We start from the raw sequence: 17120 nt of genomic DNA, 5'->3' as shown, positions 1-17120 counted from the left end.
GATACAATAAAATGATGTTAGTACACGGCCACCCAGGTATAGGAAAAACTACCTTATAAAACCGATCAATATTGGAGAAGTCGTGCACTGGATAAAACCCCATGCTTATGATGGAGATGTGCAGCTTAAGTAGCTGCCAGGTTTACTAATGTGTGATCGCAAATCTACAGATATTGCATGCATTGATTGAAAAATTGAGGCTATACATATACTTAGGGATTCGGTAGTAGTGTTGAGGGTTTTGTTTGGTTTATTTTTTGAAAAGAAAAGAGAACATTGATTTTGACAGGTGGCCAGGTGTGTGCAACATGTTTTGAATATCTGAAATATTTTGTGCTGTATAAATTACTGTATATTGATGTATGGAAAGGGGATAGTATATTGAAGTATGGATATGAACGACACAAAATATTAATACTTGAGAAATTAATTTACCTATAGGAAAAGAAAAGAACTAGTTTAAAGAACTAGTTTATTAAAGAACTAGTTTAAATTACAAATATAAAATAGAAGCTTTATCATTTTGCCCTCAAAAATATCAATTTGCCCTCAAAAACCACTTACGTGGTATTCTAAAGATGATCAAAAGAGTTTTGAAAATCAGAGCCATTAAGTTTATATTTTAACGGGATTAAGGAAATATTTTAACAAAAAAAAGTGAGAACTATTATACTTAAATATTATGTTTCCTCGTTTGTTTTTTCTTTCTTTCTTTTTTTCTTTCTTTTTCTTTCTTTCTTTCTTTCTTTCTTTCTTTCTTTCTTTCTTTCTTTCTTTCTTTCTTTCTTCTTTCTTTCTTTTTTCTTTCTTTTTTTCTTTCTTTCTTTCTTTCTTTCTTTCTTGCTTTCTTTCTTTCTTGTTTTCTTGTTTTCTTCGTTTTCATTCTTTCTTTCTTTCTGACTTTCTCCTCTCACTTTCTCTCTTACCCGATTCTTCATGTTCTTCCTTCATTTCTTTTTTTCTTTCGAAATCGAAATCTTATAATCTTATTAAAAGAGGCAGTTATTCCATGTATATTTTCTCTTTAATTCATATTGAAACCACGGCAAGACAAAAAGCACTCACGACGGATGTTAACATCCATAGATCGGATGGGCCTCCTCACAGCAAGTATATGCCTGTTTGCAGCGGGATCACATCAACTTATCTAAGTGAATAAAATATTTTGGTGAAAGATACGGCCTATGGTTTAAGGTTGATTTATCTTGATATATGCATAGTGATATGATCAGAAGCAGCGGTATTTGACTTTTAGTATGGGCATGATGTTACCCTGTACACGGATGTCAACAATCATGTCGGATGCCAATAGGAATTGCCATCTAAGATGACAGACCAGTCGAACTTATGTATATTTTTGTCTGAAGACAATAAAAGAAACTGGCAACACTGATCAGATAGGGGAACCAAGGACATACATAGATTGAAACATGTCAGAGTCAACAGTATGGAAAATCAGAATCCTTTAAAATTAACAAAATCCCTAGAGACGGATTATGTAAATAAAATTAAAATGAACTATACATTGATACTATCTGATATGTTTTGGCTTTAAATGGATTGTATACGTAGCGGTGAATGCTTTCATGTGGGTGGTTTTTCTTTGAGCATTATATACTTTCAATGTTAATATAAAATAATTATTTGAAATGAAGCGGGAAAATAAATCTTCAAAAACAAATTCTTCATCATTATTTTTGAAATCGTAAAATATATATGTGTATGACATAACATAACAATAATGATATAGAGCCCTATTACAAATTCATGCACGGCATATTTCAAGAATGCTATAAATTACTTTTTTTCTCTAAGCATACTTTCAATGTTAATATAATATAATTATTTGAAATGAAGCGGGGAAATAATCCTTGTTTCATAAACAAATTCTTGATCAATATTTTGAAATCGTAAAATATAAATATGTACGACATACGGGATGACATAACAATAATGATAGAGCCTTATTACAAATTCATGTTCGGCATATTTCAAAAATGCTATCATTGATTTAGTATGTCAGAAGAAGAACTCCCATTATATTTTATTTACATTCTGTTACCATGGTTACATTAAAGTTTACCGTACCCAAATGTTTTGAAAAGATTGAAATAACCCAAGAATTGATTGGCAAAACAAATATGCATGTTCAACTAATCGGGCAGGTTGTCATCTATTCGCATTCCGTCATAGCCATCTAATATTGCCAAACTACTGCGCCATATACATGATAGCATTCGTGTTCGTATGGCATCAAATTCTCCCCCAGGGACATAAGAATTATTGATAACATACACCAACTTATTAAAACTTCATTTGGTCGACCATGGAAAAAAATATTCGTTATGTTAACGTTAACTCCATGAGTGCTACCTGCTGATTGGTTAGAAGAAGACTATTATGATTTATGTAGCCAATCAGTGACATTAAGAATGATGATTAGGCTGAACAGGATTGAGCGTGAATATTTAGAAGCTGTATTTTGATTGGTCACTCAGATGCATAGTCTCGTAATTCACCAATCAAAATTGCTGTAAGACAGAGAGTAGATCTCAGTGGGTTAGGACTGATAACCTAATATAAATATGTTGGTAAAGCGCTTCCGTATGTTTTTTCTGTTATATGATCCCTGATATATAAACTATATATGTCGTATGGAACATGTAGTTGTTATAAATCCTTATTGTTCGTTGATGTCCTTTCATATAAATTTGATATCTGAGACGTCTCCCGGGAGATATTTTAAGTTTATAAACTTTCAATTTCGATTAATTTGAGATAGGCCCTATTCAGCAAAACAAAAAACGTGTTAATTTTTATGTTTAAAATTGTTATCATCAATAGTTTTAATGCCAGTTAGTAGCTTGTTCGAATACTTTGAATACGAACAATGAAATTAATATCTTACTTTAAAGCAAACTCTCTAAAAAATTATGAATAAAGCATGGTATTAGCAATGTGGACTAAGTATCTCAAGTAATGCTTAACATACCATATTTTTAAAGCAGTTTTATTATAATAAGCTTATATATCCACATGCAGTAATACACTTTGATGTAATTGAATTCTTTACCAAAAATAAAGCGATTTAAATCGCCAATGCATTCGTCCAACCAATCCATACCGTTAAAATTAATTTCCCGCCTTGTCCCTCGTGAATTTAACAGATAGAACGAATAAAAATACCGCTGCATAGGTACGTAGATACGCAGGGTCAACTTTCAGTCACATGCATAAATTATGCAATGCGGCATTCCTGTATATGGTAAGATTACATTATAGTATCCGTCACGCGCGCTTTGCAACGATTGCTCAAAAATATCCGTATTAAAGCAAATGTTTTACTTTCTTGAAGACCATACTTTCTAATTTATATAAAGATAGATATAGGAGCACAAACATGCCAAATTGCCTCACTAGCTCGTCAGAAAATATAGAAATTTGAGTGAATTTAACGCAGAACATACCGTAATACTGCATGACGTTTGGAAAGCTTAAGTCATATGTTCAGCAATTAATTTTACATAATAAAAATGCTTTCATAAAGAAATTATTATATGCCGCTTGATTAAGGCAATAAATACACGTGTGAAACCAATATATATCACCCAAAGATATCTGATTGAGTTTTTATCATAGAATATAACACATTTTGTTTCGCTCGTTGTATTTTGCTACTAAAATGAGCAAGCCTGACCTTGGCTGCATATGACTACGTACGAAATAATAGATGCACTGAAGAAGAAAATATCAGTGATTCCATTTAACACGAGGAAGTATAGCTTTTGTTGCTATATAATATAGAAAATGTCTTGTATTTAAACTAGACCTTAATAAATAATCACTCCTTTTAGTCCAATAACTGTTTTTGGTCGGTTGGATTCTGAGTGCATTTTAATTTAATGAAAGCTATCTTAGGCCTATTATTAAATTTTGCAATGTTTAAATTATTGATAAATAGAGTTATAAAACATGCATGGAGAGACTCATCATGTCATTGTTATCGTGTATGTGGGAGTATAAAGGCCTATAGTGGAAAATGCGCAACTTGCGTCGTCGGCGTAAAGGGGAATTGAATTGAATTATGTAAGGCCAAGTAAAAAATAAAACATGTTTCACGTCCGGGTTTTTGAAAAAAAGGAGGAAGAGGGGGCTTTTTATTTTCTATTTTTTATCACAAAATTGTTGTAAATACCCATACTTGGAGCTGTTTTAGCGTATACAATAATGCCTGGAAAAAGGAGGAGGCCCTTTTTTATTTGTTGTTCTGAGAGTTACACCCCCTCTAATGATCACAAAACCTTCCTAAAATGTTTCTTGTATCTTAACAAGGCTATAGAAAGCATCCCAACTTTATAGACATATTTTTTTTAAAGTTATAACTGAATTTCAAAAAATAAAAATATATTTGAGGAAACCTCAAAAAAGGAAGCGGGAGGGGACGTGAAACATGTTTATTTTTTTATTTGGCCTAATATGTATTAGTATCAGGCGGTTAATTTGACTATTATTTTTCTCAGTGAGGTTAGTTCATTTTCAAGTCAATAATTTATAATGTAGGACAACATTCAGTCACCTCTATACTCACACAGGTACATTATGGGGAATTTTGGTGATTGTGGCCGGACTATCGTTTTCTGCCAAACTTTTGGTGTTATACGGAGTCATGTATAATACAAATTGTAAAATAATTATAATTAATAACTATTAGTATAAAGATAATTCCGGACGTATGGCGTATTTCATAGAAACACTTTCTAGAAACACACTTTTTTCCTTAGTCAAAGCCCAATGTTATAGCTATTACCTTAAATTTAAAAATAAATCCTAGAAATACTAATATCTTTCAAGAAACACTTCCCCTCATTGACAACACGTGCATTGACATCAACATGATGTCATTTTACTTTCAACTCTCCCATTTGTGACTCGCAGACAACTGTGTTAATTTAATTCACACACTTTTCCCTTAAAGCCCAAACTATGTTAGCATGACTAACCAACACACAGTCACTATTAAACCTACCTTTAATTTAAAAAATAAAAAAACACCATTTCCACGTCAATGTGCCTGAAATATTTATCAAATAATTAAATCATTCACCATTACCGTACATTAAAAACTCTTCAAGGCATATATATCCCCCTGCACGTGAACATGTAGGAGGAAACTAAATTGGCTGTTCCGTTTAATACCCATACACCCCCTATGGAAGACATGATGTTGATCTTCCAAACAGAAAGTGTTAATTTCGAATGGGGTTACCTGAATTGGTGACTCCATTCGATATCTCAAAATCGGCTGTTCCGTTTAAAATCCATACACCCCCTATGGAAGACATGATGTTAATCTTCTAAACAGGGAATTGTGAATTTCTAATGGGGTTACGTGAATGGGTGACTCCATTCGATGTCTACACCCCCTGTATGGGATTATTAAGGTCACGTCTTCCATAGGGGGTGTATGGATTGCAACTGGAATAGCCCAACTGAAAAGATAAAAATACTGTCATTACGGGTCACCTCCTTGTGTCATTGACTTTCTCGTCTTTACATCTGTCGAAATTCATTACCTTTCTACTCCAGAATAGACTGGTTAATTAACCAGGAAGTCATTTTTCTCGCACTAGTACACGTATATGGGGTTAGATCTATAATATTTTGGAACTCTTATCAAGTTTGACGGATCTGAAAGCTAAATACACCATTCTTTTGTGGATTATTAAGACAGCGAGCGTAAATTATGCGCAAAGATTAAACTATATGAACTGATGAATAGGTGTAAATTGTATGCGGCAGTATTAATGGAGTGGGTACGAAGAGACGTGGAGTATGTGATGAGAGGTTCATGATTTTAATCACCACATGAATATTATTAAATTGAATAACAGGTCCGATCATCTGATATGCGAATTATTTTGTTTTATTATTAGATTATTTGATTTCAAATGATTTCCCATAAGAATTTGAAATACGGAAAGTAATGATTGCATTGTGTTATTATGCGCAAACATTATGAAGCCTTGTAATGGAGAGATAATACCTGGATGCATCATAATAAGATCCGAAAAAATGCAAAAAAAAAAAAAGAAATCAAAAATATAGGTCTGCATATTATAGGGCACATAATATTAAAAGTGATAAGGGAGGAAGGTGTTTTTTTATTTTTTTTATTATTATTTTTTAGCAAAATTGACAATGGTGATACAGCAGTTTTCACGTAAAATTAACATTGCTAGCAGTTTTAGGCCTTTTTATTTTAAGATTGTGAGAGTTAGACCCCTTAGAGTCCCACAAAAACATTTGAAAGTGATTTATGCTGATTAAAATTGTAAAACCAGCATTAATATTTTTATAAAGTATAAATAACTTAAATTTAAATTTAAAAATATGAACTGATCTCGGAAATTTATGTGGCCTTATGAAACCCCTAACAAAAATGCTTGCATAATAAGCAACCAAAAAAATGTATAAAGACTACAAAGAGTATACTCTACTTGTTTACGTACGAAGGAAAATTGGTTAAATATTTGCTCTGCATTTTGACATTGGGCTATTCCCCCGGCTATTCCAGTTGAAATCCATACAACCCGTATAGAAGACATGACCTTAATCTCCCACACAGGGATAGTATATTTCAAATGGAGTCACCCTTTCAGGTAACCCCATTTAAAATTCACATACCCTCTGTGGAAGATTAAGGACATGTCTTCCATACGGGATGTACGAATTTCAACTAGAATAGCCCTTTTGATAAAATATATTAAGAGCTTCTTCGGCAAGGACTCTAAGATTAAATACCCATAGTCACAGGGACAAGCCTGCTCTACAATAATCATATGAAAATGAAATGAATGAATATACCAAAGCACTAATGTACAAAATGTAACAAGATATCACATAATTATACAATTTACAGCATTTCTTGAATAATAATCAGTTATGTTTCAAAACATACAGCTATAAAGAATCTATACCTCTTTCATTCATTACTGAATAGGAGGGTGTATTTTCAATATAATGTTGATTCACCACGGAATTGAATTGTACCATACCAAAACAACCAAAAACACCACATTTTGGTATAATAACCCAAAACGCCATGAGCAAATTATTCATAATATTATCTTAAATTCACCCTCATAATCATAACAATACGTTCCTCATAGTGCATGCATAACAGAGCATGATCTTTTTACAATGCCTTAAGGCATCCGTATTGTTTCTTAAGTAAGGGGCATTTTTATCGATTACTGTTAGTATCTTTCAGGTGGCAGTAGGGTGGGCTTTTCCCCGTAGCAATGCCTTAGGTATTATTTACGTGTGCTTGAGTCTATTGACAGGTTCGCTCCATCAATCAAACTTAATTAGGACTATATCTGCGCAATTAACTATTTAATGCCCGTTTCACTAATACGTATGACTAATCACCTTTTTAACTATGTCATCTGAAGTAGTGTATCAATATGATGGGAATTCAATGTGTGTTTGGAATGGGATGAATTTATTATGATTATATTAATTAAGGTGTGTCAATGAACTCAGATTAATGCAAAAGTGTATTGCTTTAACTTAAATTAAATAGAGCGAATACATATCCGCTGATAATAAAACTTAATATTTATAAACCTAATGATAGCAATGATAATGCTGGTATTATAATAATAATAATAATAATAATAATAATAATAATAATAATAATAATAATAATAATAATAATAATAATAATAATAACACTAACACTAATAATAATAATAACACTAATAAAAATAATAACACTAATAATAATAATAAAAATAACACTAATAATAATAATAATAATAATAATAATAATAATAATAATAATAATAATAACACTTATAATAATAATAATAATAATAATAATAATAATAATAATAATAATAATAATAAAAAATAATAATAATAACACTAATAACACTAATATTAATAATAATAATAATAACACTTATAATAATAATATTAATAATTAGAATAATAATAATTAGAATAATTATAAATAGAATAATAATAATTAAAATAATAATAATTAGAAGAAAAAGAATTAGAAGAATAATAATTAGAATAATATTAGAATAATAATAATTATAAGAAAAGAAGAAAACATTACAAAATAGTAATTTTTTCTTGTTTATGTGACTCAGTGATGAGTTTAACTCGTTGTTCTTGTTTTTTAATTCTTCGAGGAAACCCGGGATCTGGAAAATCAACTTAGTGCCGTATTTGTTTCATATTGTTAAACCAATAGGCATAACAATATTGATAACGTATATCAAAAGTGTGTGTGGGGTGGGCGGGAAAGGAGGTCGGGCGTGTAGTGTGGGTGATTGAGGGGGTGGGGGTGTGTGTGAGTGCGGATGGAGGCTACAAATATATTTTAATCTGAAATTTTATATAATGTGTAGTATTGTAAAAAATTGTTGCAAAATTCAGTGTTGTTTGCTGCATGACAAAATCTAATTTATAAACCTTTTATGAATGATGAATGATGAATGAATGAATGAAAAATAATGATAATAATAAAAATAATAATAATAATATAATAATAAAGAAGTATTCATAATATAAGTCAATCACTTTTATTGAATATTCGTGTTATTTTTTGTCATTTTTATAGAGGAAACCCCGGATCTGGCAAATCTTTTACAAATAATAACAGAAAGAGGGCGAGAGGGAGTGGGGGGAGAGAGAGAGGGAGTTTACACAATTATACATTTAAGGTTTGCATTTTTGCTTGTTCGTGCAACCGAGTTATGAGTCCATCACCTTTATTCTTGTTTCTTTTTAAATCCTCTCCACAAGTGTTTTGACCGCAGATGACAAGTTCTAAATTTTCTTTCAAAATTAAAAATTTCAGAATTGTACATTTCATAAACATATTTGCAATCTGCATGAAAATGCATTAAAATGAAAAATATTATGAATAAGAATAATAAAATAATGATATTAAATTGTCCTAACAGAAAATAATTTACAACTGTTGAAGAGTGATGTTTATTTTAATGAAAACGTTAAAAGGAAAATAAATGGGTGTAAATCATTAGAATGGATCCTTAGAAAAATGTGTTTATATTCAAGCTTTTCTAATCAAGTGTAAAGAAAATGTAGGGCGTTTAAATAAAACAAATCTTTTACGGTATATGAATATACTCGTGACTATACAAAGTTGGTAATCAGCACGATATTATCTGCTTGATGACATATCAAAATCCAAAATACCCATATTTTGTCTGGTAAATATATCGGACTGTAGGTTTGATTCTAAGGAAGAAGTGTATTTAAGGGCTTAAGGAAGAGTAGAATTTCCTCTGTCGGCACAAAATGTAGGTCACATGGTAGTAGAATTATTGATTTCCTAACGATAGACGAAAAACAACCACGAAATGTCAATTTTTGTAAAAACTATATAATATGGGACGTGCGTTTTTGTACTAATACGCTCACAAACGCTAACAGGTATAAAATATTGTAGAATGTGATTGTCTAACATTAATAACATGTTAAACTTGTCAGTAGTCTGCTGAATAAACCTGACATATATTGAAATGAAAAAAATACATACAATACATTCCTCGTGAGCGAATTATAAAGAAAGTCTAGCTATTTTGACTAAAGGCTTTGTTATATAAAACGAATACAAGTTTTGTATATAGGTTTAGCAAGCGTGCCTGAAGCAGACGATTTTGACAAGCTTTTCAAATACATCCCGCGATTGGCCGCGCTAATACTTGTCATATTTAGCTTCAAACATAACTTCTTACAGTGAGGGGCTATTCATGTCCCGTGTGGCCACGTAATATGACACTATTTTAAACAGTAACTTGATCGAGATGAAATCGGGGTCGCCTTGAGCTGGAAGGTGGAGAAGAGTTCGTCGTTGGAACTCCACTATCTATCATACAAGACTCAATAACACTTTGCTCGCCAAAATTACTGTCGTCTGAGTGTATAAGTTGGCATGTCGTCTGCTGTGCGCATAATATACACAACAAATCTGGTCATAAACTTAAGCCTTAATTTTAATGCATCTTTACAAAATGACTGTCGTCTGCGCTAATACATTTTCATGCATTTTGCGTATAGGCCTATACATTATAAGACAAATGTGTTCAGAAATTTCTAACCTTAATTATTGCTTAGTTTTATAGGCTTTATCGTTTTTGAATCTGTTCACTTTGCGCGCCAAACTTACTGTCATCTGCGCTAATACATTTTCATGGAAAATAAATTTGTACACAAACTTCAAGCCTAACCGTCTTTGAATTCATTCACTTTTTGCGCCAAAAATACTGTCGTCTGCGATAATAAATTTTCATGTACATATGTAACAAATATGTATACATAAACTTCTAACCAAAATTATTTTTAGATGTCTCATTTTGATACAATATATGAAAATGTGTGTAACAATTAAAGAAAGTCCGGTTAAATATCTCACATTAAACTCTGTTGTTTTCCAAATCCAACACGGCAGTTTTAAAACCTAAAGTTAGGAGCGCGCGTATTTCATATTCAAATCATGACTGGCGTGCAACACTTCACCCGTGTTTTCATTCCAAGCACACAAACGGACAACATTAATTTTCTGTAAATGAATATCAAGCTACCTATCGATGATTTATCTAGCCCAGAGGAATAAGCCATCATACCCTCATATACACTTCAATCTTAGAATATTTTATATTCTTAAGACACAAACTTTCATTACTTATTTACGGCAGAAGAAAACATAATATTTCGATTATCATTAAGTGATGCCGTGGGGTTTGAATATGATCTACTTCCGATAGCATGGACGCGGAGAGATTTCAAAATACTTGACTCAACAACCAAGAACTGGTGTCTGTAACCCCTGGCAGAAGATGTATAAGAAAATGGGAAAAAAATACAAAACATCTACTTATTTTTACAAGCAAATTTCAAAGCAAAAAATTCAAACATCATCTTTGTTTTAGGCGACTCAACCACTTGTAACTTCTGGTAGATGATTTTTGACAAAATGGTAAAAAAAAACCCCACAAAACATTTGTCAATATGTACCAGATTTATGCAATTTCAAGATTCTTTTAAACAACATTTTGTTCAGTTCTGATTTCACCCGACGTAACCACGACTTGATGTCTGTAACCCCTGGCAGTCGATTTCAAACAAAACGGTATATACACCTCGAAATTGTCAAACACTTACGAAATTTATACAATTTTCAAAATTCTCTCAACACTCTTTGTTCATTCCGATTTTCTATAATATCTTGCAGTCTCGTGGCCCTTCGGCTGTCAACACCAGACGAATATTGCACTCTGAATTTCATGCAACTTGATTTCATGTACCATAAAACTATTATGACTGCATGATGTTCAACCTCACATCAGAATATGCCATTCTATATTTCAGCGGTGAAGCACGTCTAATTAATTAAGCACAAAAATGAAACGTATAAATATTCATATCAATTATATTGTTAAGGGCTCGGATAGCAACGTTTGCACAGTATTTTTTCTGGGACATGAGAACACATCAAACATATCGAATTGTATTCTGAATACAAGGGATGTCCTTCTGGTATCAAATAATTTTGATTTTTTTTTTTTAATTCGCGATACAATACAAATTTCATGGCAAATTATTAAAAATTGATATTGAGGCTTGTGACTTTATTCCTGTAGCGCACTATCACAGCAAGTTTCCTCTTTTTTCTCTCTCTTTTTTAATATGGTAAACTTTCCGGGCCATTGCCTTTAAAACTTAAAAAAAACCTACACAATCTCAGAATCCACCAAAACGTATCTAGGCATGTTTGTACGTATTTGAACCCGTTCGTTTATGGATAGAGTTAATTTGATCAAGCTGATTTTGAAAAAAAAAATAATGTCCGCATCTCCTTGACATCCACGCGAACACGGCGGAGCTCAAATACCGCATGACACTCCCCATTGTATCAGAGAAGATCATCTCCGATTGTACATGTACCTTTAAACTTCCCTGGCACCTAAAGAAGAAAATGGCATACGAAATTGACAGAATGTGGCGCTAGATAAACTTTGCCTTGCCAATCGATACTGATTAGTTTTGGGTATATCGCTGGAAGCCATGTTGGATGTTCTTTATCTCATTTTGCGATACAACGTCTGCATTGTGTCATCGATGTTTAAGAGAATCACAAAATACCATAGCTTATTACCATGACATTTTGAACATCGTTGTTTTTTTGGTTTGAGAATCTAGGCCTTATTTAGTGCAGGTAGGATATAAACGTCAATGGTTTAATTATTTTCTTTCTTCAGTTGGTGCACCAGGAAGGGATTTTGTTGAAATAGGCAACATACATTATGTAAAGGAAGTGAGCGTCTAACGGGTGATTCAAGAAAATGGAGATCCGTAGTTTTGTTTATGGCGTAAAAGTAGAGACAGGGCTAGATGGCGTAAAAGTAGAGACAGGGCTAGACTGGGTGACTGGAAGTGAAAGGTGCAAGAATATGACGAACTTGGTTTTCCTCAAACTTGACATCTGAATCCGATTGACTGAAGAGAAGGAAAGAGAATGAGCGAAATCAAGAAAGAGGGGGGGGGTTCAATGCCGTGGCATTAATACTTAGAGGGAATTACACATTTATTGTTTTTGTTAAATATAATTCACTTCATCTTGAGCTTTAAAAACTACAAAGGAGTTTTGAATAATACAATTTGAGACACACAGGTTTGCTCAAATATAATAAAGCATAGAATTAAAAAACAAGATATTTTACTGGAATCGTCAGGGCTAAGCAAAAGAAAAACCTATAAAAAATAAGATTATGAAGGGTTGGCATTAAAATAATATAATATTGCAATTGACGTTTATAATAATAGATAGCTTAAAGCCATGTTAATGTTGGATTTCATCGTCAACATGTCGCGAGAGAGCCAGAGAGAAATAGTCATAACATGTCACGTGTCAAAGAGGATCAGGAGTTATTGTCCGTTGGCATGTTTCCATGACATAATGGTGCATAAGTGATTACATGTAGTTCAAGAGCATTATTACGTTTTATGTAGGATTTAGACGGGGTTTATAGGACTTGACTTTATTCTCCAGCTTTCTAGATTAGGAAAGACATATGTCAAACTAGGCTACAAAAGTAGGGTGTTAAAATGGCATGGCAAATGGAACCCTCAGGTGACGCCAAGAATTGGAGACCTATTTTAGTTATCAAATGTCATATGGCATAGCATTAGAGCAAATAAATTACTAGAATCTTCGGAGAGAAAATGATGAAATATGTAAGAATAGGGAATTATTGGAGTTGGAAATGTTTATATCTCGATTAATTAATATGCATATACTCATATTATGGAATACATGACCTTAATCTCCCACAGTGTAATTTTTCAAATGGAGTCGCCCATTCAGGTTACCCAATTTGAAATTCACACTCCCTCTGTGGACGATTAAGGACATCGTTCATTCTACTTTTCTGTTTGAGAAACAATATGGTGGCGCGTTATCTAATAAAAAACAGCAAATTAAGGACATGTTTTCCATAGGGGAGTGTGGATTTCAACTGGAATAGCCTTTGATAAATCGCTGGAGGGAGTCATGTTGTATTTCGTCTTAGATTTCAGTGGTGATTTAAGAAGATCCATGGTTATTGTCCGTTGTCATGGTATTTAGGGCATTCGCGATTAGTTAAAGAACTTTGATCAGGTTTGGGTATAATTTAAGCAGATGGGTTTTGATTTCACTTCAATTCCAGTTGAAATACACACCCCCTATGGAACACATGAACTTAATATCCCACACAGGGAGTGTGAATTTCAAACGGGGTTGCCTGAATGGGTGACTCCATTTGAAACATACACCTCCTGTGTGGGAGATTAAGTTCATAGGGGGTGTATGGATTTCAACTGGAATATACCATTGTGCAGATTAACATGATTAAATGGATTATCTGTGATTTTCTGTATAATATATTGAAAATTGCTATCCCAGTGTCGACTGGTAGTTAAGTATTCGAATTCGACAGCCTTGCAGGTGCGATAATAGAAGTATTGATGTCAGATTTATCAGATTGACCTTTTCGGTAAATCCCATAAGCCTTTGCGGGTAGTCCTGAGATGTCGTCACGCCGATTCGCACATCGTTACTGCGCACTTCATGGCTTTGAAATGCGCAGTATCGATATTCGCTAAACGATGTGCGCATCGGCGTGACGTCAAATGACGACATCTCAGGTTTACCCGCAAAGGCTTATGGGAGATCCCGAAAAGGTCAATTGCCTTCATGTTTGACATTTTGCCGCTTCATTGCAAATCTATGCTTGTTCTGAAATTGCACAACTTAAAATTTTGATACATTTTAATCTATTCTGGTTCGACAAACCACTGACAATTCCTTTAAGAAGGAAATTTGATAAACTCGGCTACGAAAATAGGGTGTCGGAAAAATAGCATTCTGAATGAAGCCTTCTAGGCTTTCTAGCGGTTTCAAAACGATAGCTTCAAACCCGGCACTTAAAGTGTCAATTCTAATCTCGGTGTGTCTTTTTAATGTAATACTAAACAAACTGCTTCAAATAAATCTAACAAAAGGTTTAATTTTCATCGTTTTAGTTGTGATGATGCGAAGCTATTTAGAATACTGCACTTGCTATATTACCTGTGGTGTTACTTCAATACCCGGATGTTTTACATTGTTTACATTTTACTATAATTATATTTAAGTATTCTATTTCTATTATTTGGAATAATATTCTGCATCACAATATCTCTCATCACACTTCTTGTAATTTGTGGCGCATTCGACGATTACTCTAGATAATTTGCATGTATCAAGAATGATAAAGCTACGACAAGAAATACTATCATTATCTTTAAAATATAGTTAACCCTGTGAGTTCTACCTGCTGTTTGGTAACAACAATCCAGGGAAAAAATAGTTGACACACTTGCACTAAACAATGGAAATGCCTGCCCTATCAAAATTGGAGAGGCGAGTGAAACATGCATGCTATATATGTGAAGTCCAGACTCCCCTATATCTCACCTTCCCCACTCCCCATCTTTCAATGTTGGAGGGTCTCACGGACCTGTTGACAACATGGCTTGGTCCAACATTGAATTGGGGGGAGCGGGAGAAGAGATATACCAAAAGACAGGCAAAGTGTGCCAACCTTTTTTTCCTGGATTGGAGAACACTATACTACTAGTATGCTTTATTGAGCAACAGAGTAAGAATGGTGCATGGTAGGGCTCCGCTGAAGAGAATTGAAGTTAAATGTTTAGAAGCAGTATTTTAATTGGTCATTCAGATGAAAATATCGCATTATCAGCCAATCAGAATTGCTGTAAGAAAGGCGGTGTATTATAATAGTTATCAGGCGATTAACTGTAATGTGAGGTATAGTTTCCGAGCAGGATATTATCATGATAATAGCAACTATTAACTCAGTTCCTCCGTTACTTTTTTTTTATAATTTGGTTATAATCTGCAATTAATATGGAAATGGTTTGGTACGAACAATTGTCATAACTTGCACATATATTTGCATAATACAAGATCAAAAAGATTCAAGTCAATTGGAATTTTATCTATGATTGACTCGAAGCTTCGTCAGCGTCATCTTATCAATTTCAATGAGGATCAAAATGCAACTATTTTGACAATCGTTTGTCAAAGATTTTCTCAAGATATCTATAGTCAGGAAACGATGAGACGTTTGGGAAATTACAATTTTAATACTCAAGGGAACAAAATGATTTTCTTTTTTCTTTTTCTTTTAAACGATTTATCCAAATGAAAATTGCAATCATGTTCCGCATAATTACTTCTGATGTAAGAAATTGCTATAGTGAAAAATATATATTGATGACTTTTACCAAATTTATTGAATATTATGCAATTTGCCTTGTGGATTTTCCGAGAACTAATAGCATGAACGATATGATGTCAAAATGTATTTTATGTGTTTTTAATTATTTCAGTTATTTTCATGTGTTTTGATTAATTAATTAAGTTTTTGTCTTTCATCAATTTCTTTCAAACTCGATGTTTTTCATTTCTCGATTTATATTATCATATTTTTTAAATTATAAGTTACATACATATTACTTACACTGTTAAAACGGTGTGTAAAAACTAAACCGCGCTATGGAGCTAGCAAAGTTAAGTAACATTTTACACAATTTGGGTGATATTTTTAACAATAGGTTGATATAGTAAACAGCGCTGTGTAGTTTCTTACACAACAGATTTAACAGTGTAATAATTCCAATTTTCTGTCATTTGTTTAATTACTTTAATTATTATTAATTAAGCCATTTGAAAATGCCTTAAACACAATTTACTTTAATCTCATTTAATTATCTATTCCAAAGAAACAAAACACAAAATATATTTCTATTCAATCAGGGCAAAGCGTGACTGTGCATGAAGCCGACTGCAGTAAATCGATTGTGTTGCGCAAAATGTTTTTTCGAACCCAAGGAACTTTTATTAAAGCAAAAACAAAAAAAGAGCTAAAGCATGAAATTTTTTGTATGAGCCTCTTTGATTTGCTGTTATGTGTATGTTCTAAACCTTGCCTTTCTATCTTTCTTACTTTATTTAAATGCATGTGCTATATGCGTCTTAAATAATGCATTTTGGGCAGAAAAAACTAACTAAGTTTACAGGGACCCGCACTAGTATGCAATGAACGTTCATTAGGCTAATGCAAGAAATGCATGGTTAGTTAAGATATTAAAAATAAAAATAACAATGTAAATTTCAATAAGTTTTGTATTTACTCCCTTATATATTCTAATTAAGATCCTTTAGTTTCCTATTAGTGTGAAGTCCATATTAAACACAAACTTACGTTAATAGTGTACTTGGTCAAAACACATTATAATAGCATTACCACATAGTTTAGTCTGCATGGGTATCGACACTAGTACGCTGACTTTTCGGGCAGTTTTGTTTTGGTTTTTTTCGTTCGAATTTCAAATATTTAAATGTGGGAAAACCTTTGATTAGATTTCTTCACATTTATCACAATCTATGTTACATAGCTATACCAAGAAATATGCAAAGGTACTAAAAATGAAGAGAGTTACTGATGTCAAAAATTTACAATACCCTACAT

The 17120-nt window shown here is 32.6% G+C and overlaps 1 protein-coding gene across 5 annotated transcripts in view; it reads left to right on the top strand.

Annotated features, from left to right (window-relative positions):
• The window catches only part of LOC140170431 (kelch-like protein 20), a 187237-nt gene that overhangs the window by 97312 nt on the left and 72805 nt on the right, over nucleotides 1-17120 (top strand). The window contains exon 4 of one of the 5 annotated variants that reach the window (XM_072193804.1): nucleotides 8636-8796. The exons of the other annotated variants lie outside the window; for them this stretch is intronic. Coding sequence (XP_072049905.1) covers nucleotides 8636-8671 — 36 coding nt within the window. The 3' untranslated portion in view covers nucleotides 8672-8796. Of the gene's footprint in view, nucleotides 1-8635; nucleotides 8797-17120 lie in introns of those variants that run through there. 5 annotated transcript variants of the gene reach the window in all.

Source organism: Amphiura filiformis, chromosome 14 (assembly GCF_039555335.1).
Source record: "Amphiura filiformis chromosome 14, Afil_fr2py, whole genome shotgun sequence".
NCBI classification, from domain to species: Eukaryota; Metazoa; Echinodermata; class Ophiuroidea; order Amphilepidida; family Amphiuridae; genus Amphiura; species Amphiura filiformis.
The sequence above is the reverse complement of the archived record's forward strand: the minus strand, read 5'-3'. Positions and strand labels throughout refer to the sequence as shown.